Raw genomic sequence first — 25,754 nt, 5'->3', positions numbered from 1 at the left:
AATAAAAGGATATACAAAAATAAATTCAACCCCATTTTCTAGAGATATGTATATTTTTTACCTTAACAAATTCACTGTAATAATTATATTGGTATTTCTTTATTTAAATTTATAAGAAGGGAAACTGATAGGAATATTATTGGGTATAAAACACAAAAATAAAAGAGAAGATAGTTGTTATAAGTCATAACATATATTTTAATATTCAGTTATTTTGATTGTGAAGCTTTAAATAACAAGAACCTCCCTCACTATCATAATGAATCCTCATATTGTTATTAATTTGAATTTTACAAACAAAACATTTCATAGAACTTGCTACAGAAAAAGACTAGACATTTGATAAACGTAGGATAAACATTAAGTAATAATACCAAGTTCTTCCATTGTGTCAAGGTCGCGCATGAGCATTTGTATGGTCTGTTTAGTTCGAGGGAAGTAATCAGCTGTTTCATCATCTTCAAATGACGGATCTTGGGACTCCAGCTCTGTGAAAAAGAAATGATTTTTTTATTTTTACTCATACACGGTACATATATCAAAAAAGTCTGTTTGTTCCGGCTAATATATGGAATGGCTGGATCGATTTTAACGGGACTTTCACTGGCAGGTGACTTAGGCTACAATTTTTTTTTTTGTTATATTCAAAGGCATAGAAGGCCGCAGGTACGGCCAGTAATAAATAATATTTTTAAAATGTTATTAAAATGAAATTGACAAATGAAAAAATTATTGCACATTTTTTTATATTTCTGTAGCGAATATTTGATTCTTCATGAATACATACCAGCAACCTGCGCTTCAAAGGAGTCCAGTCTCGCATCGATCAGCGCCTGGCACCGCTGCACGTGACGCAGCAACCGTTCGCGACACGCACTGTTCTCTATCGCAGCTTCCGGCTGGGGTACTATGACATTTCTCGGCACTTCTTGTTCTAATGGACAATAAATACGTTATACATACAATATATTGATCATGTTCAATGACCAAATCGATTTGGTTGAAGATAGCAAACCTTATTTGCATGACTTTAATTTTTTTTTTATAAATCTTGCATAACATTAATTTTCATCCAAACCACAGTGCAATATATGTGTTGGTTTGGCCAGAATATTTTGTAATATATGTTATTTAAGGTCATACAAGTAATATCTCCACAGACATTGCCGGTGCCTTTGGAAAACTTATCTTTTATTTTTGTGTGCCTGCATGGTTTTTATTACCAGGTGGAAAACAAGAATTCTTCAAAATTTATACCTTGGACAGATTTTGCCAGTCTTTCTAATTCCGATGTAGTTATCGGCAAATCCAGAGAGGGTCCACCACTTGGACTAGATAAAGCCGTCGTCAAATTCATCAATGAATTTGATGTATTCTGAGTAAACCTATCTTGATCGGGGTCTTCGATAATCGGCGTCCTCATGTCCAAATGACCATCTTTGACCTCCTCCGGTTTCACTGGTAAATTCTCCTTGCCTATATTATTTAACATGATGTTGAGGTCCGAGTAGTCCGAGTTGAGTCTCTCCTGAGTGAAGGTCACTTCGGTGTTCTCCCAATCTTTGGCCCACAGATATAACTTAGGGTGATCTTTTTTACTGAAAAGGATGCAAGAAGAAATGTTAACACTTATATAAATTTGGTCATTTTTCATTTTCAGACCATGTTTTCCTCAACATAGCCAAGATTTTATTATGTCTGTTCTAATGGCATGCTGAACTTTTTAAGGCAATTTATACTCGGATAAAAAGTTTAAAAAAACGCCAGACAAATTAGAAGACAAAAACATTTGGCCGGGCCGAAAAAAAACACAATTAAACTGTTTGTTACTAGTCTAAAATATATCATTATTTTAAGACACTTTTGAAGATTTGCCAAAAAAACCGCCTTACTTGGAGATGTCACTGTTATAAAGGTTAATAAGTATTTTTATCTTGGCATAACAATTAAAAATCAGCGCAAAATAGTTGCTAAGGAGGTTCAAGTCTCATTCTGTTTAAGCAATTTTCGAGCATATTGCGATTGGGGATGTAACATAAATTTATTAATTTCTACTTTAATGTAAGTTAAATAAAAGTCATCGATGTTAATGTACTCTCTCTTTCTCTCTACAAATACTGTAATTATTGAATGTGAATTTACATTAAATACTATATTTACGTTTAGTATAAACTTACGTAGCAACGTAGTATTTGACTCTTAAAGCATGCAAGGCATCCTGGATCCGCAATAAATTGCCAGATAGCTCGTGTGATCTGCGAAGAGACTCGCAGGGCTTTGCCCCTGGGAGCAGTCCTTCGTATAGGCGATCCTGGTCGTGGAGGAATCTTTTCGAACGCCGACCTCGCCGTGGGTTAAGGCAAATACTGCATGTGTACTTTTCAGGGACCTACAGAAAAAAAGTGGCATAAGTATAATGTAATCAAATATTTCTATTATTAAAAAATATACCAATGAATTGAAAAAGCCATCTTTCTTGTTTTCCTGTTTAGAGCTGGTTGTGATTGCTACACGTGACAAAATCAGACCCGAGACAGGCAGATTTCCTCATGACATTTGCTTTCTTCTTTAGGCAAGTGAAGGAAGGGAAATTCATTTCACAAATTATGTTTATAATTAATCACGCTCGGCGGTAAAGTATAACATCGTGAGGAAACCTGCTGTCTAATTACAATGAAATTCTGCCACATGTGTGGCACCAACTCATATTGCAGCAGCGTGGTAGAATATGAATATGTCGAAGAATGAGCAACGTCATCGATACGATCAAGAACTATGCCTTGATGTTACTAGTTAATAAATTCTTGAAGTTGACACTGGAAAAATGAAATCGCTTTTGCAAAACGACAACACTGCATTCTTGGTAGCGATTTGTTCCGTAAAAATAAAATATTGTAAAATCCGTTAACGGTCTTATTTTTAAAAATTAAGTAATGGAGGTAGAGCGATCTGAGCCCGAACGTACGGAGGATGCGATAAATATATAAACCTTCTCCTCAAAGATAGAGGAGACCTTATCCCAGCAATGGGAAATTGAATATAAATGACTAGTACCTCAGATTCCTTCTGTATGTTGTGGCAGAGCGCATGTTGCCAGCAGAGACACAGCTCGCACTGCACCATCAGGCCGTCCTCCTCACGGAAGCCGCAGTGACAGTTAATTATTTCTTCGCGTTTCATGTGCTCAATCTTTATTCTTTCACCACCTGAATTGATTACATTGAATTTGTTAAGTCGTGTCCTGTTTACATTGTCAATATGGCCGAATATTTACCGATAAATTAGAATATAATCATTCCATCTAAACCTTATATTGTCAAAAGACTGACTAAAGGATTGTTTCGTATTAAGGTTAAAACTGTTTGTCGTTAGAGTATTTCTACTAAACCTAACAAAATAATCCGTAATAGTTAAATTTTAAACATACTAATAATATTCAAAAAAAAGTCCCGTTTACATTATGCGAATTTGATTTATAGTTTCAGATAAATCACATCACTACGTTCGTTACTGATTATTACATTTCTCTATATCTCTAAAATCAGGAAATATTTGCGGTGTTGTCTTTGTTAGTTTTTCCGCCATACTTACTTTTACGCCTGAACAGTAACTACCAAAGTTTCCGCAACAAATAAATGCTTCAATTTGAAGCTTGTAATAATAAAAAGCTACTCACTTTCCGTATACATGTACATGTTGGTTTCCTTCTGATCTTCATTGTTAGACTCCGACGATACCGCTTGCTGAGTTATCGTTTTGTCCATGGTCTTCGAATCCGGCGTCCCGGAACCCGGGAAACTCGACCTGGTCTCCACATCAGAATTGCCGCCGTACCACTCGTCCTCTTCGCTCATCGGTTTCCTAGATATCGTTGAAAAACATTTGCGTTTGTTCTCCAACTTCTTTCGTATGTTATCATCAAACGGCTTCGTAACCGTATGGGTTGATATTTCCGATTCAAAATCCAAACATTCCACTGGCCTTTCAAATGTAGTATCGATAACACTTTCCTCGTAATCTATACTTGGTACTTCTGCTTCCTTTTCTATAACTGGTTCAGGATCTGGCCTCCGAACAGGCAGCAATACTTTCGGTCTTTTCACTGGTTTATTTACTAATGCCTGACGTAGTTTTGGTGAATCTTGAGATCTTGGTACCGGTGAGTTTGTCTTACTAGGAGCCGCTACTGGTATATCGATGTGTAGTTCAGCAGGCGTTTCCTCCTTTTTAGGTTTGATTTCAACTTTTGCCTCTTCAATGCGCTTGGGTAGTCTTGGTAGTTTCACTTTGATGATCTTCGATTCTGGTTCATGTCGGGGTTTTGGTATACCTATATCTGTAGGTTTTGTCCTCTCTCTCGCCAAATCTAACACTTTGGGCGTTGCTCCCAACATTTTCCTCATTTCCCTGTGATAGTGCTTTATATGCATTTGCAATAGTGTATTGTTTCTGAAGTTCTTGAAACAACCTTCGGCCGGACAGCGGAGCAAGTTTTCTATAATTTGGACTTTCAACGATCCAACGTATACTGTAAGATACATAATTGGTTAAAGGTTAGATTAGAATTCAATATATCAATAGAAACAATCCGAATTTAGCCTATAATGTCAAGTGCTTACCATAACCATCTTCTAGAGGAGGATTCTCGAAGGAAACATCCGTTGCTGCTTCTGATAAATCCAGCAATGCTTGACTACTGGTACTGGGCACATCGTCTGGAAAAATCTGTAAAGTAATTTATTGCATGGCATTATTGTTAAACATTTCTTTAAAAATTATCTTCTAAACAGACTTAAAAATGGAATTTTTAATGTATATTATATATAATATATATAAAATATATATAGGTTTTTTCTGGCAAACCTTTTGGTTTATGAACGAAGCTTATATAATTTATTTGCATTGGGTTCTGTATAACTTTAAAGCCTCTATTGGATTCTGTGTAGTTTTAATTTAAAGCATACATTAAATATACGCTGTAACTACTTAATCTGGTATATATTCAACCAAAAATCAGCAATATTTAAGTACTATTGTGATTTGGTTTAAGGGATGGGGGGGTACGCCAATGAAACTACATGCACAAAAGGACATAACGTATAGTCCTCAAGATTTGAGGCACATTAATGAAGGGTCTTAATGAACATCAGATAATGAATTAGTCATTTGCCGAGCCATATTATATAAAAATAAATATTTTATACCTTTTGCTTTTTCCGTTTCCTCTCTTTCTTTTCCTCCTTTCTCTTATGGCTTATCTTTTTCCTCTTAAGCAACGGTGACAGCGTATTAACACCAGTCGGTGGTAACAGCCCTTCATCGGTATTACTGACCCACCCCATACGTCTAGACAACTTGAGATGCACACCGAAATCTAGCAATGCATATTCGTAAGGTTTCAGTGACTCATCCGATGTGTGTTCTAAAAATGCCCGCATGTCTGTTTTTGTGTGAAATCTTCGATTATCGGGTCTGAAAAAGAAATATACCTTTAATTATTATTATGCCTGGTTTCTCACTATACGGCAGAGGTCTCTTGAAATATTTATACTTCTATTAACTCTCAGCCGAGCCGAGATGGCATAGTAGTTAAAACGCGTGCATCTTAACCGATGATCGCGGTTTCAAACCCAGGCAAGCACCGCTGAATATTCATGTGCTTAATTTGTGTTTATAATTCACCTCGCGCTCGGTGGTGAAAGAAAACATCGTGAGGAAACCTGCATGTCTCTAATTTCATAGAAATTCTGCCACATTGGAACAGCTTGGTAGAATATGTTCCGAAACTTCTCCTCAACTGGAGAGGAGGCCTTAAATCAGCAGTGGAAAATTTACAGGCTATTGTTGTTGTAAACTTTCAAATCAACACTAACGCTAGTTTCCTGTCTTAGTTAATTAAGAGCAAAAATAGCTTTATTGAGTGTATTTGTTTTATTCAACATCTTTCTCTTTCTACATCCCATGTCACCGAGTATTTTAACTAATTCATCTAATTATGAACAATAAGTAATACTAAGTTAACTAAGCAACATACCCAACTAAAACCACATCCCATTTGCCAGCGGATTGTCCCAGACTTCGTCGTACCATATGCTTCGTCCAACCTGGTGGTAATCTTTTATCTTCAACCTGAAAACAAAAATAAATGGTATATAATGTATATATGTATAAATTTCATTAAAAAATATGGAAATATTAAAAAAAAACTATGTAAATCGTTTTTATAAAACAACTAGCTGAAGCTATAGTACACAAGCCATAAACTTAATTTTACATGTAATATGAATGGTGTTTTTTTTAGTATAAATATGAAACACTATGATTAAACAACTTAATTGTAAGCTAACAAATAAACTGAAAGCAAGGCTAAGAAAATTACCTCACATTGAAACTAAAACTTAATATAAAGTATTCTACCAATAACTACAGATTATAAGTATCAAGTCTATATAGTATCAAGTATATAAGTAAAAATTCAATTTAACGAATAATCTGCTCTTTACCTGCACACTCCTACGCGGTAATGGCATTTTACTGGCATCCTTAACCTCCGCTTCAATCTCACTGACGGTACCAACTGGCTGACCATTTATCCACTTACAACACCATTCACCCGGTAACAAGAAGCTCTCCGGCATTTCAAGAGGCCTGGTCGGCGTCGCTAATTCCTCAGTCTTCAACAACATCTGTTTCCTCATTTCCTCGACCTGTCGTTTCATCTCCTCCAGCTCGCTTTTCACCTTCTCAACCTGCTTTTTTACCTTCTTCTCCTGTAACAATCTCAATTTCTTATTTTTCTTTATTTTTGATAGCTTCTTAGACTTCTCTCTGTCCGTATCCGGTTTTGTATCAACTTCGCTTACTGGCTTCGTTTCTATCGCCGGTTCTATTTTTACCACCGGTTTAGGCGAATCGGCTTTTTCCAATTGATGCAAACCATCTTCTAGTTTGTTTATAACGACTTTCATTTTCTCGATAACCTCTTGTTTACTGTCATCCGGTTTTTCGAATTTCTCCAATTTCACTTCTACTTCTATGACCTAGATTTTATAATTATTCATAGTTTATTTATGACTACTTCAATATATTATAATTATATAGAATTAAATTCTTCAAGCTACTTACCGGTTCAACATATTCATTAGTCTCCAATCCTAAATCGCTGGGTATTAAAAGATCTGACTGACTACCTACTGTACTAATATCAACTGGATCCTCTTTAACAACTCTAACTTCTTGCTCTTCTTTGACATCTTCTGGTTTCGCTTCAGATTGTGTTGTAACCGTCTCAGTTTTCTCATCAGTGACTATTGGTTCTGTAACATCTTCTTTAGCAACAGTTCCTATGATGGAAGCAACTGCATCTATAGATAAAATTACTCAGGTGAGTATATTTCTAACGGGTAATAATATTTATAATCAAAAAAGCTAAGTCTTACCTGGTATATCCATCTTGACGTCAAGTTTAACTTCATCTATGGGTTTAGGTTTAATTATACTTTTTATAACTTTAGGTTTCTTCTCACTTACAATCTTAGTATCGACTTTATCTTCAGATATCTTAGGTTTTTTCCTTTGTTTCTTCTGACCAATATTGAAAATTTCTTTAATATTTAATTTCCTTTTCATTTCTCGTCGCTCACTTTTCGAACCTAAATAATCACGGGTGGGATCAAAAAGGTGGGTATGGAAAATAGGAAATGTCGTCTGAGCACTTGGAGATGATGCAACAGTGGGTCCGGCACCAGCTAGAGTCGGAGATGGAGTTGAAGCTGCTGAGGAAACCGACGTGTCCACAGTAAGACACTCGGAACTTCCTCCTCTTCCCGAAGAAGACTTCAATTTATACAACCTTGATGTACTGCACTTCCATTGAAAACCATCATCAAAAATAACCTCGTAATGGCCTGTTAATACAAAAAAATAAATAAACAAAAAACCATTTAAAAAAAGATGCCATCAGAAAACTCTTTTCATGGTGTATGTATTTCTGAGGATTGATAGCTCAGGCGAAATAATTTTAATTAAGTGTGAATCATAAAATATTTTACCATTTCCCAAATCATTAGAGATTGTAGCAACAAATCTTCGATTGTCTCTCCAACGTGCCAAACATCTTTCTCCCACTACAAATTCCAATTTCGTTTTGTCTTCTTGTTTAGCTTCGTCCTTAAACGTTTCCGTAACATCTGCAGGTGTTGTATCTTGGACAACGGAAGATGTGGAAGGAGTTGGTGAAGTATTGGTAGTCATTGGCCTTAGTCTGGGACTACTGACATTTATCCATTCATCATGCCTGAAAACACAGTTCCTCATTAAAGTTACCAAATACAACTAATTTATGAATGATTATTTAACAGTAAAATTAAATAAACCAGTATATAAAAGTAAATTTATCTAATTAGATCACTAGTCTGCCAATTACAGTTGCAAACATAAATAAACTAATTTGACCTTGAATTGAAATAATATCATTACATGCGGTATTCATTAAATAAAAGTAATATTAAACTGGATTGGAGTTCCGAACATGGTTGAGGAAACTTTAGTATCAATTAGTGAGACTAATTATCACTAAATTTTATACCAGTCTGCATAAGATCACCAATTTATTTTGTAAACTATCTTTAGTGAAAAATCATAAGTTACTTTATTAAATACTTATAGCCATATTCTTAATATTGGAGTAACACACGTGTATCAATGATGCTACTTTTAGATATATTAAAGAGAAAATATTAGTTAGTAATATTAGTTAGGTAGTTAATTTCAAAATATTGCGAAATAACTAATTTTCATATAAGCAAAGCTCTAGCTTTTTTCAATATTGAATTTTCATATACACAGTTTGAATATAGAAATATTATTGTAAGTTTACTAACTTGGTAGACACAGTACTATAGTGCACTAATACTTCCATTTCATCATAATCAACTTCAGATATCTCAGCTGCATACCAGATATCACCAAAATCCTTCACTTCAACCTTTGAACCCACTGATAAAGCCATACTACTACCTGAAAGAAAATTCAATTTGAAACAATTAAAACAAAAAAGAATTATGTTTCTATTTTGACGGGTTAGTTGTCAGTTTTTTGTGGTTCAAGATACCTGTAAACCAAATGTATTGTATATATAAAATATGATTTAGTTACTTAGCTGTGAAAGCATAACAAACAAATAGAGTTACTTCTACATTCATAATATTTTATGTTATATTAGTTAATAGAAAAATTAGGAGAATTTTAATAAATAAATGTTAAAATCAAAGCTTGTTTTTTATATAAAAACAGTAGTTATTAATTTACCTTTATCTTTAGGACTTAAGCTATGTTTCGTAAGAGTTTTAATATCTTTATTGTTTGCAATTTTGGCTTCGGATTCACTTAAAATCATATCCATAACACTAGTAGCTATAACAATAGGATCTCCTTGCTCTATCACCTCCATTTGATTGATTATATCATCATTTTGTGCTGCTTCTATCTTTTCTAGAGCTTTGTCAAAGTCTTTCTGACTTTCTCTCTCCTTAATTTCTTTTTCTTGATCTTCTATATACTTTTTTATAGCCTCCACATTTTCACCTTCAGATTCTTTACTGCTAGTTGATAAGTTTAACTTTTCACCGACATCTTTGGTGGGGCTTGGTGTTTCCATTTTTGTATCTGTTTTAATGTCTGTCATGGTCCAAGAAAATATTGACGGAACGGCATCTGCAATCAATATTTACTATGAAATTATCTACTTGGTTTTGATTTATTGAAAACATCCACTATCTACTAGATTCAATACATAAAGATAGACAAATAGGATTACATTTTTTAAAATAATTTCTAATAGAAGTCAAAAAATAATGGTATGACATTACTACTCAAGCAATTTAACCAATGAGTAGATTATGAAACTACAAAGCAAGTAATTAACTACAAAAAAAAATCAGTACACCAAAACTATTAATTATTATGAAAAATAAACATTGTGTAGAAAAAGTAAAATGTATAATAGTATAATGTAAAAGTGCATAACAAAGTCAAATAAAAATAACTATAAGTATTAAAAGAAAAAAATATTTAACACAGAAACATCTACAGTGTGTAAATACCTGACTTAAGAACATATTTCGAGTCCTGATAAATTTGAAAATCGCTTTTACAAAAGTGCCGTGAGCACACATAGGTAGAGTGAGCTGTGTTTGTGTGCAAATAGCGTGTAACTAATACCCATGTTTCACGCAATATCTTATCTTTTGGAAACTTGTGATATGTTACACCAATATCTTCTCTTCTTGTTGAGGAAGAATTACAGTTTTCTACACAACATTTTTTAACAGCCATCCTATTTTACAAAAATTGTTAGCAAACTGTTACCTAGTATTGACACAAGTATATAAGTTATTAACGTTATTAGACTATAATATTATTTGTAATCATTAGTATTTTACATGTACGACGTAAATATTTGTATAGTTAAAAGAAATATCATTCTAACAAAAGCAATACTTACTTAAATATGAAACTCCTAAATTATATTATGGTTCTTGTTGAAAAAACATTTTTGATAACTTCACTAAACAATGCATGTCAATAGAGCATTATCCACCTTATATATTTTGTAGTTCGTAAGACACTACAATTTTTTGTAAATCTACGATAAAGTTATTCTATTAATCAATATTTTTGCAGTTTTACACAACACAATACCAAACATTAAACTTGACAACTAAATAAAAAACGAAATGCCAATAATAGCATAGATAATTAAAATTTAACATAAGGTTATTTAATACTCTATGTATGCATATTAATAAAATACGAGAAATTTAAACATATCCATGCATTCATCTTGCCTGAATAATGTTAATGTAGCTTTCTAATATGTATTTAAGAAAAAAATACAATGCAATAGGTATTTTTAACAGGCTTGAACAAGACTAAGATATGACCACACTTAATGAATATGTCTCATAATAAATCTATATAGTTTAAAATTATACGATAATTTAATTTTGAATATTTCATTTTTAATTTTTTATATGCTATCTCATTTTTAAAGCAATGTATAAACTACCTAACTTTTATATAATTATTAAATTGTATATTTAAAGCGCATCAGTAGCACTGCCTTTATTATATTCAAATTATGTTGCAAGTTGGAGATATAAAGGATGATTAAAATAAACGTTTAGGTATATTTAATTTTTGTATTAATTTTATACTTCTAGTAAATTAATTATTTAATTTATATAACTATATAATCAAAATGTTCTAAATCTATTGAGGATTCAGAACTAGGCTGACGTATCGCGTATTGACGTTTAAAGAGAAAGTGTTTTGTGTTTGTGTTTAATTTATACAAATACTACTCAAATGATTCTAGTCTAATGAATGTTAGTTACAATAAGAAAAAATGGATTTAGCTAAGTCTCTATTTAGCTCACGCGATCATGTAGGCTATGTGGGGCGTGAAGAACATGAACGCAAAATCAGCGCAGCTTTAGCAGATGACGACCCTGAAGACATAATCGATGCTATCCGTGGGATGAATGTCGCTGATGAATTATTACCAGCTCCTGGTGGACCATTTTCCGCTTTGACACCCAGCATGGTACCTCAAGATATTATGGCAAAATTAGCACAACCAGAATCAGAAGGTCACGGAGGCGGACTTCCCGATTACAGATTCGATGAATTTGGGTTCTGTGTTGAAGAAGAAGACGGTCCCGAACAAAGCTCCAACAAATTATTAGCTAATGTTTTCGTGGAAGACGACCAACATCGTTTGCAGTGGGAATTTTACAGTAAAGAAATAAATTTCTCAGAGAGTGAAAATAAATTAGAAAAGACGGATAAATTGCAGAAAATGGTTAAAGATGGAGTACCTCACTCTCTACGTCCTCAAGTGTGGATGCATCTGTGTGGTGCTAATAAAAAGCGAGCATCAACAGAGATAACTTACCATGAAATAGTTAGAGCGTCCAGTGATGATGGATTGGTTACCAGTAAGCAAATTGAGAAAGACTTGGTCCAGATTTTACCTAATAATGTTTGTTTTTCACATCCGACGAGCACTGGTGTACCGAGACTTCGTCGTATCCTGAGAGCATTGGCTTGGTTATACCCTGATATTGGATATTGTCAGGGAACTGGTATGATTGCTGCTTCCCTTCTGTTGCTTATGGAAGAAGAGGAGGCATTCTGGATTATGTGCACCACAGTAGAGGATCTCTTACCAGCTTCCTATTATTCATCAACGTTAATAGGTATACAAGCTGATCAAAAAGTTCTAAGAAGCTTAATATCTACTTACTTACCTGGTATTGATCAAGTTCTTAATGCCCATGACATTGAACTCTCTCTTATAACAATGCACTGGTTTCTTACGTTGTATGCTAATGTAGTACACATGAAAATATTACTGAGAGTATGGGATTTGTTCTTCCTAGATGGCTCTATTGTTCTATTTAAAGCAACATTGGCTATGTTAAAGATCAAGGAAAACCGATTTACGGAAATATCAAACTCTGCTCAGATTTTTAATGCTTTATCTGATATTCCTGGAGAAATTGACGATGTAGACCTCTTAATCAAAACTATTGATGAAGTGTGTGGTGAAACACTTAGCCCAGCCTTAATTGAAACACATCGTAGAAGGCATTTAGCCTATTTGATGGCTGATCAAGGTGCATTGGTTGGCAACCCAAATGCAGTACCGAATCTCCCTAAGCAGCAACTTCAACGTCGCCAAATTAAAAGAAACAAATCAGTTATTCAAACTATACTTTTTGGAGATGATAGTAATAATGAGGATGCTGTTTCAAAAAATGTTAAACAAACTGAAATTCTAGTTGATTTAAGAGAAGCAATTTTACAAGTTGCTCGACATTTCCTTGCCCTTGAACCACAACTGGCTTCAGAAGTTCAACTTACTGCTGACTACAGTATGCAAAGTCATGCAGCAGACAGAGAAAGATATGTCAATGTATCTAGAAGTAAAAGAAGACGTGCTAAGGCTCTACTAGATTTTGAAAGGAGAGATGGAGATGAATTAGGGTTTAGAAAGAATGATGTTATAGAAGTTATCAGTTCAAGGGATGAACATTGTTGGATTGGAGAATTAAATGGCTTAAGAGGCTGGTTTCCTGCAAGATTTGTCAAATTATTAGATGAAAAAGGTGTGAAATATAGCAGAGCTGGAGATGACTCTGTGACAGAGAAAGCAGCTCATTTAGTGAGGGGTGTTTTGGCACCAGCATTTAAAAGAGTATTATTGCATGGCATAAAGAAACCAAGCTTTTTAGATGGACCATGTCATCCATGGTTATTTATTGAGGAAGCTTCATCTAGGGAAGTAGAGAAAGATTTCAATTCTGTATATAGTCGTTTAGTTTTATGTAAAACATATCGTTTGGATGAAGATGGTAAAGTTCTCACACCAGAAGAGTTGTTATACAGATGTGTACAAGCTATAAATCTCTCCCATGACAATGCTCATGCACAAATGGATGTTAAACTACGTACACTAATTTGTATGGGGTTGAATGAAGAAGCTTTACATTTATGGCTAGAAGTACTTTGTTCTTGTGTTGATGTCGTCCAGAAGTGGTATCATCCTTGGTCTTTTATTAATTCTCCAGGTTGGGTTCAAATTAAATGTGAATTGAGAATTCTTTCTCAATTTGGCTTTAATTTAAATCCTGATTGGGAGCTTCCACTGAAGAAAGATACACAAAATCAACCATTAAAGGAGGGAGTAAGAGATATGCTTGTAAAACATCACTTATTTTCTTGGGACCTGTAAAAAATAAACCTAGTCCATTTTATTAAAATTTGTACAAAATTTAAACAATACTAAGGCAAGCTAAATTGTATATTTGAAAATTATATTTTCATATTGCATTTTAGATCTGGATAAATTGTACTTATAAAAACTACAAAATGTTATAAGTCACCATCTGTATAAACACTAGTCTTGTTTATACTTTGTACATATACTATTGAAATGAACTAACTATACATTCCAAAGATTCTGTACTTGTGATGTTTTCTATAATATTGTTATTCTTATGAGCGAATAGTTTTAAATGTATATGTAATTCTTTGCCTTCTTATGTGATAATTTAGCTGTTTGATTTATATATTTTCTAGATAAACTATTTATAAAGTGAACATATTTATAGACATAATGACACCTAATATTTTGTTTAGTGTAAATAGAAAAATATTGATTTATTTCTGATAATAAATTATGTCATTGATTCTTTATATGTAAAATATAAATATTACCAGTTGCACGCATAAATATAGCTTCTTTTCAAGGATTTCTATACACCAAACCCGGCGATACGCCGGCGCGTTTACTGGGCTAGATGGTCGGCAATATCTCGTTATTATAGTTAATTATAGTTCCAGTAATCCTTACCGCCGTCAGGAAATATTTATAATAGTTTTATTCGGTAGTTTATTATTGCTGTAACTTGATTGTCACACGATCCTTTTCAAAATTGCTACCGACACCCAGCCGCCGGGGTTTGGTGTAAAATGCTTTAGTCTTAGATTTTTTGTGAATGTTGTTTCAGAATAAAATAATTTATTTCAAAAATGTGTTACTAATTTTTTTATAATAAGAAAATATATATCGCACTAACATAAAAATATTTTTAAACTGGTACTTTTGGCATAAAAAATGTTATAAGTTTGAAATTTTATGATGCGCGATATATTATACATGTGTTATGAAATATAACATAATAAAGCTGGTTATAATTATGTACTCTTTGGTTCGGCGATGAGATGAATTGTGATGAATTTGTATTTATTTTTCTATTTGAATTATTGGATTTTTTTTCTCACCACCGTTAGACAACTTTAAAAATGTATGTAACCCCACGAACTTAAGCGAATTGCCAATAAATGTCAAATAAGTTGATTTCGATAATCGGACGAGAACCGGTGTATTCAACATGGTCTGAGCCGAAGTGCGATCTCATAGAAAACAACCTCTGGACGAACGTCATTCTCGAGTCCGAAAGGGCTCAAACTTCAAGTCTGAGTCTAATACTCGCCCCGAACCCCCGGTGACGCTGTAAAAGCAGGTAGAGCCAACAGCACAACTATATACACAGAAACAAAAAAGTTTCGTGCAAGCGCGTCTCGGTAGGTATCACTCATTCACAATATTTTACCGCTAGCCCGTAATATTCTATTGTTTTCCGGCTTTAAAATTGAGTGAGCAATATAATAATGCAGGAACTTGTATAGTAACATCCCAGTTTCCAAGAATAGGGAAAAACTCCATATAAGAATCCTATAATATGATAGACCACCAGTATATTAAAAATCTAAAACACTTATTACAGGAAAAAATGCGGTTTCAAAATGTCACGATGAATGTTTGAAAACGGATCTATATTTGGTATGACGTCACTTCTGTCCGACACGGTCCCACTGATCGTACTTTTCCTCACTGGTTTTCGTGCTTATGCATTTTTTCCCGATCTTTGAGATACTTTTTTGCTAAAATTGAAAACAGGCGGATCGAAACTCCCAATAAAAGCTTACTTCACGTATGTTTCGTGCCAATATGTTTATCTACTTCAACAAAGTTTTCAAGTGGTTTTTGACTGAACTTTTTGACATAATACTATAATAAAAGTGGTTTCAAGCTGAAAAGAGGAATCTGGAGTCTGCCTTGACAAACCTAACTTCTATTTTAATTCGAACAAGGCAATTAATTTTCGTTTTAATGTTCACTTTTTTGAAACTATAACCTCAAATAAGTAGTTATAACAGAAGTGACATCACTGAACCAAAAAACCTAATCAATCAAAATTATATCAAATATAAACTTGAAGTGCCTTTCTTTTATGTTTTTTTTTTTTTAACATTTTTTTTACATGTTCCTTATTAGTATTTTGAAATACGTTCCGCTTCACGATACTTTGAAGTCGTATATTTTATTATATATATCAAATGTAAACCTTGCAGTACCATTTTATATATTTTTTCATTTTAATAACTACATTTTCGCTATGGTGAATTATATTTATTATATCTAAAGAACAACATTAGACTGTAAATTTCCCACTGCTGGATTAAGGACCGCTCTCACTTTTTTTTTATAAAAAGAAAGACTTTATTAATTGCTATACTGATCATATGTTCTAGATTTTAATAAAACTATAGTAAAATTAATAGTACGAATGCTTTTAAATTTTTATTATAAATATAATTGAATGTTTACCCATTACTGTTTTAAAAATTGTTTTAAAAGACTCCAAAAGTCAGTATTCAAGGCAAGACATTTACTTGACATTTATTTGACAAGTTGACTTGTCAAGCAATTCTTTCTCTCTCCAAATCTAGAAGTCAATCGTGCTTGTCCTCCTTGAGCTAAGGCCATTTGGCGACTTGCACTAAATAAATAATAAAATGGCATCAAAGGCTGAATTAGCTTGTGTTTACTCCGCTCTCATCCTTGTTGATGATGATGTCGCTGTCACTGTAAGTAATGAATCCCTGTTTATATTTTTCTTCTCGACATTAAAATTTTGGGGTTATGTTACACATTTATCCGTTTCAATCCAAATAAATACCCAATGATATATTTAAAATCAATTAAATCTATGTTTATTATTGATATTGAAATGTATATACAGTCATATTTATGTGTTAAATATTGTGCTCTGCATTTCAAGATTTTAACAAACATGTTTATTTGTAGGGCGAAAAAATCTCCACCATCTTGAAGGCGGCAAACGTTGATGTTGAGCCTTACTGGCCTGGTTTGTTCGCTAAAGCTCTCGAAGGCGTCAATGTACGTGATTTGATCACGAACATCGGCTCTGGTGTTGGAGCGGCGCCCGCCGGTGGTGCTCCCGCCGCCGCTGCCGCTGCTGCACCAGCTGCTGAAGCCGCCAAGGAAGAGAAGAAGGAAGAAGAACCTGAAGAATCTGACGATGACATGGGCTTCGGTAAGTGAAATATTATTCTGTTCGTAAAATTACGTTACAACTACTCAAACATGGCTACTCTCTCTCTCTAAATGACTTAATTTAATAAAGGAGACAGTAATATTTTTTTTATTCTGTTGGTATGTAACAAGTTTTAAATTTTTCAAATTCCATGCTGCATTCCATCAACTTACTATATTCTGCAACCCTTAATGTATTAAAGCATGTGTTTCTTAATAAACATGAATTAAAAAAAGCAAAGGCAGAACTGATACACTTAATTTCGGCCTCATTTATGTCAACCAATGTTACCCATTTTATATATTCATAGTTGAAAATTACAACAAATAAAAAACTTCAATGATTTTTATAGGTTGATGATTCTACCCATGAGGTTAAATACTAGTTCTATTTAACGGACTCTGCCATGAGAGTAGCCCTTTAAAATTATCAATGATGTTTGATCTAATGTATTAGCTTCAGAAAATGAATGATTGACAATATTTTACTGAGATATTCCTCCGCACTATAAACATGAACTGTTTTTGTATTAAACTTATCTAATGGAATTATTTATTTTGTTTCAGGTCTTTTCGACTAAAAAGCTTTTTATAAAGGCTTTGGTATTCCATTGTGAGCTTTATGAAGCTTGTTTAGTTGTAAGGAAACTTTAATAAAAAAGTATATAAAAACAGAAAAGCTAATTTTCATTGTGTTAATCTTATACCTGCCATTAATATATTTATTAACATAAGAAATATTAATATTATAATCTTAATTACATACAAATAAAAATAAGTTGCTGTAAAAATCATGACTGCATTTTGGAGAAGAAAATATATCTAAAGTACCACCACACTTTCTATCTTTGAACTAATTATTTCAAGTTGATATGAGTAACATATATATCTTTTACGCTGTTAACTTTATTTAAGGCTTAAAACATATTGAGGACTTATTCCCTAGAGAAATTCTTATAATATTAACTGAACTATTTCTAGTATAAGCAGAAGTATTCTTCTACACCAAGTTGATACAGTGATAAGTGCTTTTTTCATTAGTTAAGATCTATAAATGTAACTTAAATAGTATTTTTTTAACAAAGGATGCATTAGATTAGTTTTGGTCATAGTGATAATTTTCATATAAGACCAACCAACATATTATACTTACCATACTCTCATATTCCAGTGGGAATGCAAATTAGATACAACTAGGAGACACACATTATAGGAGAATAAAAACTGCCAACTTTTAGACCAAAAATTGACCAATTTTGGCAACTTTATTTATAACAATTCAGTCTAGACCTGAAGTCTGAATTCAGGAGCTTATATGGTCTAATTCCATATAAGTAAACTCTCCACATATAATTAGAGAACCTGATTGTAAAGGGTGATCCTTTACAATCTAGACAAACCTAATAAGCAGTAGCAGTCAGATTAGTAGTATGTCAATTTGTTACCAATCATGGCTGTTTAGTGGTATAATATAACAATTATTATTAGCTTAAATGGGAACATGGTAGCCAGTAGTAACTTATATTTAACATTCTCATCTTTTTTAAACAGTTCTGTATGAACGTAAGAAGAACTATGTCTTTCTTGAATATAGTAATGACATTAAATAATGTAGTACATACCTCAACAGAGCAGATAGGGATTTCTCACTTATGAAAATAGTTGAATATTTAAATATGACAGTGATTTATAAAACCTACACTTAGTTATAGCCATTCAGTTTTATCCTCACACAATTTTTTTATAATTATCTTATTGTTGGACTGAAATTAGCTGTGAGGAAACACAGCCTATTAAAAAACCTCTTGAAATCTAATGGAAAATTAGATTTGAACTAAATGTTATATTCTATTTATTTGTGACAAATATGACAGATCAAGAATAGGTTCTAAATTTTTTGTTCTAGTTTAAATAAAATACTCATACAGTAATTTAGCATTTATTATAAACTATTCCTAAAACAAGTACTTTTAACTAATATGCTAAGTATTTGATTAACCCCACATAGCTCTCTGAACTCCAGAAAGTTTGTTGTAATCAGCAAGATGCCTCCACACAATACGACTCAATCTCCATTCCTTGACAATACCACGAGGTCTGAAAAATATTGAATTAAAACTATTACATCTTCTTTTAGCATTAGGCATACATTGCAAAATTGTTGTTTGTTCATTGATCACATATAGGGAATCCAATCTGGCATGATAATTGCAACTGGGTATTTGCAGGATCCAACAGATTGCAATAAGGCCAGAATCAAATATTAATTGCAATAAAGACCTAATACACTTCAAAGTTTAAACATTTATTATAATTATTCAAATGAATAAGTTTTTTTTAACAAAGGTTAAAGCCTTAAAAAAATCTACACGAAAATAACATAAGATAGTGTTGTTACTTTGTTTAACTTTTATATTTTTCCCACAAAATTTTCGGCAGAGATCCTAGTATAACAGGATCGCTATCCCTAGGCACACATCAATTTGAAAGATAACATAAAGGTACTGTTATTATAATTTACAGACCTGGAAGTAATAACACATCTGTTGTTGATCCGAAGTGGTATAGCATTCATTTCAAATTTGTTTATTTCTTTATCTGCTAATTCTCTTATTTCTATTGGTAGTACATCGTTCTTTCTTAAGGCGTTGATTCTACTTCTTTCCAGAAAGTTTTCAGCACTCATACGCCTTCTTTTAACGTCCCTTATCATTAAACTATTAGCCCATTTGTTTCTTACTTGCTGAAACTAAATCAAGAATACAGGTAACATAATAATGCATTATTTATGAACATAATTAAGTATTAGTGTATTTGGGATCCTTACCCCAAATCCAGGGACTGATTGGGATTTAAAAATAAATTTACTGAGATTTGAAATGTTTAAATTCATTTTTATTCGTCGATTTATTTATGATCGCGTATAACCTTAAATTTACTATTGCGAAATTTCAAAATTCCATTATTTTTGACAAATGTCAAAATTGACAGTTGACATATGATCAAGATCTTTCAGTTGAATGAAGAATCAAAGTGTATGGAACTGACGACAGAGTACATAAGCACACTGTTTTATAACTCATAAAACCTTATTACTCCTGGCGCCTGCTTCTCCGTACCAGAGATGTAATCTTCCTAGTTCCTAGAGAAACTCATGATTTTTTTATAATCGAATTGAAGCGAAGGAAACCTTGTATATTAAGATGGTTAAAGGGCTTCGCCAAACTTGGAGTATGAACCACCCAGTCATTCCATATTTTACAATCAGTTTTGTTGGTCTCCGGTTTGAATGAGATAATGTTTCCAAAGGGATACATATTGGCGTTCGAAGGAATGGTTAATATTTTTTACAGCATCCTTGTTAATGGATGATGGTGACCAATTACGAGTGTCATACTTCAACCATGCCGCATTTTTAAAAGCTTTTTTTTAAATCAAGCTTTAAGCACAAAAATTTAGCAAGATTTTTGATAAAGTTAAGGAGTCAAACTCACGAAATAAATCATTTCTTTTTTAAATTTTCTGGAGTATTTTTACCTGACAATGTTTTAAATTCGCCTGAAAAGTTTAATCAGAAAATAATAATTTATAGGTAGAGAAACAGACCAGCTAGTTTACTTTCAAAATTCATATGGCGAATTCGTCCAGCCATTATGTTTGCACGTATTGAAGTGATAACTGATAAGCAACTAGCAATGTCTAATGTAGAAATAATTATTGTGATGAATAAAGGTCGTAAGTAAAAATTAAAAGTTCAGTAGTCAAATTTTATTGTTATGATTTAGTACAATCTCTGAGGTGGACCCATTGTAGACTTCATGTGAAGTGACCGCACATTCTGCCAGTGCTTCTTCAGAAGGGACACGAGGAAGTTGATCGAAAGATGCACATTCTGTGCAAGTTCATCGGGTGTCATGTCTACATGGCCGACAGCCACAGAGAGGCAAAGTACCTGGAAGGAAAGACAAGTCAATTAAGTCTCATTTTTTAAATTCCCTTAATACTTGACAATGTAAATTAGATTAAAATTAAATTGTTAAACAAAAAATATAACATACTAACAAAATAAATAAAATTCTGCTACATATTTCATTTACTGAATTTGATGAACCTTTTTAATTGCATGTGTTTTTTTGTTTATATTATTAAACAAACAATAGAAATGGGTCAAGCAGAAAGAAAAAGAAGCAGAAACAATTGTTTTTACAAATAATCCAGCATGATTTACATTATTTTAAACTAATTATTTTGATTATAATTTATAGCGAGGTGACTCATTAAAAATATTTTACCTTCTTCATTTGGAATTTGATTGTAGCTTTGACCTCATCAATTTTTTGGGTCATGGACTCCTGGTGAGAAAGAAGACCAGGGAACTTGCCGGCCTTGTTCAGACCAGGACCCAATAGACGTGGGATCTGTTTGATGAGTGATTCGGATGCAAGGAAAGCATCATATCTGAAAAAAGAACAAAATCATGTTATTAAGAGTTCTAAAGAGCATTAGTAGTTCTTGGTAAACAATAATGAAATTAATTTATCTGAATAATGCCGCTTTTGAATGTTATGCATGGGCTTTAAATTGGAAAACACATTCTCTGTTGCGAAAACTTCACATACATGAATGAATGAAATGTCTATATTAATTCTGGTTTGTCTTTCAGTATGATGACCATTTACACTTCCAAAATCATTCACTATCTTGGCAAAAACAATTAATAGATCATTTTAGGAATAATAGTAAAAACTCCCGATTCTAACTATCATGATCACATAATTGTTTATATTAAAAACTACACAATATAGTAATAATATAGCTAGCTACTAACTTCTTTGCTAGTTTCTTGACAAGCTTCTTGTTCTTGTTTAACTTTTTAAGTGCCTCGGCGTCCATGCAAGGTACAGTGAGGGTTTTGGCTTCGTCACAATGTTGCTGGTCACCAAGAACGCATACTTGCATCTTAGGCCTGGGAATGTACTTTAGCCTGAAATAAAGATTATTTTTTTGTTAGTTGTAATTTATTACATTGTATAAAAACTGAACTACAAATATTTATCAGTAAATTTTACTCATCAATTATCAGATAATACATGCAATTTTATTTAATATTCATCATTTTCAGTCTAAGCTAATTTTAGCAGATTTACTGGCAAATAAACAAAACTATTAGGTACTGCTACATCCATATAAATCTTACCGCGACTGCCTCACTTATGTTTATGATAAATCGGTAAGCCGAAGCAAACCTACCCGTTATTTTAAGACTCTGGGTAAAGTCCCGTCAGTTTACACTGACTCCCTGTCCAGACGCACTCTTGTGTACAACATAAATTAAATAACACATGTTCACAAAAATGCGCTTTCCAGGTAAACATACTTGACGGTGCCGGAGAAACGCTTGTCCTTCTGGGGGTCATAGTTCTTCAGACCAATTTGGAGTTCTACAGTCTCCAAGAAGTTACGCTTCTTATCTTTTGATGATTGCAGCACGGCATTGACGCACTCGTAAAGCGTATCACGCGATACCTTCGACCTGGAAGAATGTTTAGGTTAACTTGTTAATTTATTAAATGTCGAGTAAAATATTAAATCCTTCAGATAACACATCAAAATTAATAAATATTAATGTAAAATAATTTTCAATAACTTTTCAGATTAACAAAATATTCTTAGATTACGTACATTTTGGCTTCAACAACCTCGTCGATGTGATGTCAAAACCGAAAAGAGAAATTTTATATGATGATGACAGGTCTATGTCAAACGTAACATTAGTAAACAGATTATTAATAAAAGTGACTAAAGTATTAGCACGTAAGGCCTTATCTTGCAATAAAAACAAATTACAGAATGAAAAAAAAAGCATTTTAATTTATAGACACAAAGTATCAATCTCAAAACTAATTTAGGATATATAAAATCAATTTCCATTGATTTTTAAAATATTAAAGTCTTTTTGAATTATTCATTTGCATTTATTAAAATATACTACAAAAAATATAATAATTCACTAAAAATACTTTTGAGTTTAAAATAATGTAGCGTATTTGTTATTTTTTCTAACAACATCAAGTATAAGTGTATAGGGAGATGAAGGTTGAGGTCGTCTTGGATGAGTTATATGCCAAGAAGCATTATTGATTTCAGGATCATGCTGCCACCAACCATATTCAACTGATGTAGTAATTGGTAATCTGTACATATCTGCCGGGCCTACTGGCTTTATAACGCCTTTACGTTTCATTTTAATAAATCTTTGTGATGAGCCGTAAGCAAAACCATTGACTCTGCCTATGTAACAATCAATTAGCCGTATTTTATCCATATCTGGTCTCTGTATCTGTGAATTTTTGATGTTATGGGTGATAAAACGTTTTTTTGAACAATAGTATACACTTATAACTAAAATTTTTTACCTTTTTAGGCATTGTAGAATTCTGTATTACTTTTTCCATTAAACCTCGAACATCTTCTTCCTTTAAAGGTTCAACATAATCATCTTTTATCATATCTTTAATATAATTTTGTGCACCATATAATGAAATACCAAAAAATTCCATGTATTCAGTTTTGGTTTTGTTATTATTATTTTAAAAGATAATATTAGTGAGTATTAGTAATTACTTCTTATAAGCCCAAAGACAATCGAATACCAGAGTAATGTTTTTGATTAATAATTTGTTTTTTAAATTAATATGTTTAAGTCTAAGCTCTAAAGAGTATACAATATGTTAAAATATATCAAAATGTTTTAAGAATTATTATTGTTTCCAATAATGAGATCGATAAATATAATATTACCAATATTCATAATTCTATATCATATAAATCTTTTATTCTCGAACTAAAATGCGCATTGAATAATAAAATAATGATTTTGAAAAAGAAGAAATTTGATGTCAATGTCAAAATAAATTTCGGTTTTAATTTTATTATAATAAAATTATTTATCGATCCATTTCTTATTAAATTGACGTCAAGTTTATTCTTAACATCAAATTATTCGAAATAAATATTTGGAATTTCATGATTTACTGATTTCGCTTTTTGTTCTCAGGGGTCGTGACGAGTGAGGCGATGCCGAGCAAGTCAAGCGTCCCTACGATGAGCCGCTTGCTGTAATGCTGTGCTGGTGACACTCTAGCGGCATAATAGTGACTTTATGTGTTTATAGTGTTTATAAGTTTATACAGTTAAATGTTATATTCTAATAATGATAGGACAATAATTAATTCCCAGCCGGACCTCTTAACATGTCCCCAATGTACTAATGGGAGGCTATTCAGAAGCCAAAAAGGCTTAAAAATTCATACAACCCGCTGTCATAGCCTTCCATTAGAAAAATCAAATGATACTTTTTCTATTTTACCTACTAATTCGAACAGTGATACAGATTCAATTAATTTTGAAAATATATTAACAAAATGTCACAAAAATATACCTTTAGTAAAAAGAATCCCTAGGGGAGCGAGAATATCTCTAGCTAGATCTTTATCCATTGTACTTCAAAATTGTCTTTCTAATAGTAATTCGGCATGGCAAAATCTTTTTACGTTTTCTTTTAAGTTTTTTCATGTCGATAAAACCAAAAATGGTTCCTTATCGACCAAATTAAAACAAAATAGTTTATTAGATAAACAAATTTCAATTCCAAAATACTCATCACGACCTCAAAAATTTGATATAAAGAAAAATGTTGAGAATAAAGCAATGGATGGAGATTTTAAGAATGCAGCTCGCCTTCTTTTTTCTAGCGATACCATCGCACCTTTTAATGATATAACGTTAGAAACCTTGCAAGAAAAGCATCCTTTGCCATACCCAACAACTGTGCTTCCGCCCCCGCCTACACAGAACAATTTTTTACAGGTTAAGGATGAAGATACCTATGCCGCCATTATGTCATTTTCTAGCGGGTCTGCTAGTGGCATTGATGGTATCACTCCACAACATCTTAAAGATCTTGTGAGTGCCTCGGCCGGTGACGCTGGCAGGGCCCTATTAAGTGACATAACTAATCTTTGCAATTTTATGCTATCTGGTAAGGTGATTTCATCCTTTTTACCACATCTTTATGGTGCAAGACTTTGTGCCTTTAATAAAAAAGACGGAAGTATCCGTCCAATAGCAATCGGGACCACTTTTCGCCGTTTGGCATCTAAATTAGCATGTAGGCACATAGTCTCCACCCTAAAAACGAAATTTCAACCAATTCAACTCGGTTTTGGAAGCAGAGGTGGTTGTGAAGCAGCAGTACACTCTACTCGTACCTTTCTAAAAGGAAACGAGGCCGAGGTACTTCTGAAAGTTGATGTAAAGAATGCTTTTAACTCCTTAGATAGGGGAACCTTGCTTAACGAAGTCTTCTCTAATCTGCCTGAAATTTACCCATACGTTTGGCAATGTTATAGTTCACCTTCCAAATTATTTTTTGGTGAAGATACAATTCATTCTAATGTAGGCGTTCAGCAAGGAGATCCATTGGGTCCTGCTCTTTTTAGCTTAGGTATTCATAGCTGCATTTCGAATTTAAAATCTAAATTAAACGTTTGGTACCTAGATGATGGAACTATAGGAGGTAAAGTAGATGACGTTATTGAAGATTTAATTAAAATTAAAGAACAATTTGACAAAATTGGTCTTAAATTGAATTTTTCAAAATGTGAAATTTTTTTTACGGACAATTTAACTCACAAAAATATTAGTTTGGCAATAGATAAATTTAATAAAATTGCACCTAACATAAAAATTCTTCATAAAGATACACTTTGCCTCCTTGGTGCAC

General features: G+C 32.8%; 6 protein-coding genes across 7 annotated transcripts; 2 read left to right on the top strand and 4 right to left on the bottom strand.

Annotated features, from left to right (window-relative positions):
• Positions 1 to 177: 177 nt before the first annotated feature.
• On the bottom strand, positions 178 to 10,734 carry LOC124536664 (PHD finger protein 20). Of its 2 annotated transcripts, XM_047113219.1 has the most exons (17): positions 10,505 to 10,526; positions 10,104 to 10,336; positions 9,310 to 9,714; positions 8,883 to 9,018; positions 8,052 to 8,296; positions 7,440 to 7,907; positions 7,126 to 7,364; positions 6,504 to 7,040; positions 6,035 to 6,129; positions 5,205 to 5,472; positions 4,620 to 4,725; positions 3,677 to 4,528; positions 3,055 to 3,206; positions 2,178 to 2,389; positions 1,258 to 1,598; positions 788 to 934; positions 178 to 488 (listed from the first exon to the last, which is right to left on the bottom strand). In XM_047113219.1, the coding sequence occupies exons 2-17, from the start codon at positions 10,333 to 10,335 to the stop codon at positions 361 to 363; spliced, it is 4,563 nt and encodes a 1,520-aa protein (XP_046969175.1). In that variant the 5' UTR covers position 10,336; positions 10,505 to 10,526; the 3' UTR covers positions 178 to 360. The 2 variants fall into 2 exon arrangements, with proteins under 2 accessions (XP_046969175.1, XP_046969183.1); XM_047113227.1 differs by lacking the exon at positions 10,104 to 10,336 and having other exon boundaries at positions 10,505 to 10,734.
• A 535-nt stretch (positions 10,735 to 11,269) lies between these two features.
• Positions 11,270 to 14,602, top strand: LOC124537544 (small G protein signaling modulator 3 homolog). Its single transcript, XM_047114421.1, has one exon. The coding sequence runs from the start codon at positions 11,408 to 11,410 to the stop codon at positions 13,796 to 13,798; it is 2,391 nt and encodes a 796-aa protein (XP_046970377.1). The 5' UTR covers positions 11,270 to 11,407; the 3' UTR covers positions 13,799 to 14,602.
• A 1,710-nt stretch (positions 14,603 to 16,312) lies between these two features.
• LOC124541610 (60S acidic ribosomal protein P1) lies at positions 16,313 to 17,648 on the top strand. Its single transcript, XM_047119535.1, has 3 exons — positions 16,313 to 16,500; positions 16,721 to 16,970; positions 17,537 to 17,648. The coding sequence occupies exons 1-3, from the start codon at positions 16,429 to 16,431 to the stop codon at positions 17,548 to 17,550; spliced, it is 336 nt and encodes a 111-aa protein (XP_046975491.1). The 5' UTR covers positions 16,313 to 16,428; the 3' UTR covers positions 17,551 to 17,648.
• Positions 17,649 to 18,894: 1,246 nt separating this feature from the next.
• Positions 18,895 to 19,991, bottom strand: LOC124539058 (28S ribosomal protein S14, mitochondrial). The gene is made up of 3 exons (XM_047116383.1): positions 19,797 to 19,991; positions 19,495 to 19,718; positions 18,895 to 19,066 (listed from the first exon to the last, which is right to left on the bottom strand). The coding sequence occupies exons 1-3, from the start codon at positions 19,860 to 19,862 to the stop codon at positions 18,964 to 18,966; spliced, it is 393 nt and encodes a 130-aa protein (XP_046972339.1). The 5' UTR covers positions 19,863 to 19,991; the 3' UTR covers positions 18,895 to 18,963.
• Positions 19,992 to 20,722: 731 nt separating this feature from the next.
• Positions 20,723 to 22,793, bottom strand: LOC124539042 (60S ribosomal protein L10a). The gene is made up of 5 exons (XM_047116368.1): positions 22,652 to 22,793; positions 22,347 to 22,502; positions 21,798 to 21,953; positions 21,262 to 21,427; positions 20,723 to 20,921 (listed from the first exon to the last, which is right to left on the bottom strand). Coding segments are annotated over exons 1-5 (651 nt in total). The 5' UTR covers positions 22,654 to 22,793; the 3' UTR covers positions 20,723 to 20,750.
• A 204-nt stretch (positions 22,794 to 22,997) lies between these two features.
• Positions 22,998 to 23,581, bottom strand: LOC124539052. Its single transcript, XM_047116378.1, has 2 exons — positions 23,386 to 23,581; positions 22,998 to 23,309 (listed from the first exon to the last, which is right to left on the bottom strand). The coding sequence occupies exons 1-2, from the start codon at positions 23,527 to 23,529 to the stop codon at positions 22,998 to 23,000; spliced, it is 456 nt and encodes a 151-aa protein (XP_046972334.1). The 5' UTR covers positions 23,530 to 23,581.
• Positions 23,582 to 25,754: the final 2,173 nt, after the last annotated feature.

Source organism: Vanessa cardui, chromosome 2, assembly GCF_905220365.1.
Source record: "Vanessa cardui chromosome 2, ilVanCard2.1, whole genome shotgun sequence".
Classification (NCBI taxonomy): domain Eukaryota; kingdom Metazoa; phylum Arthropoda; class Insecta; order Lepidoptera; family Nymphalidae; genus Vanessa; species Vanessa cardui.
This window is presented reverse-complemented; position numbering and strand designations above follow the sequence as displayed.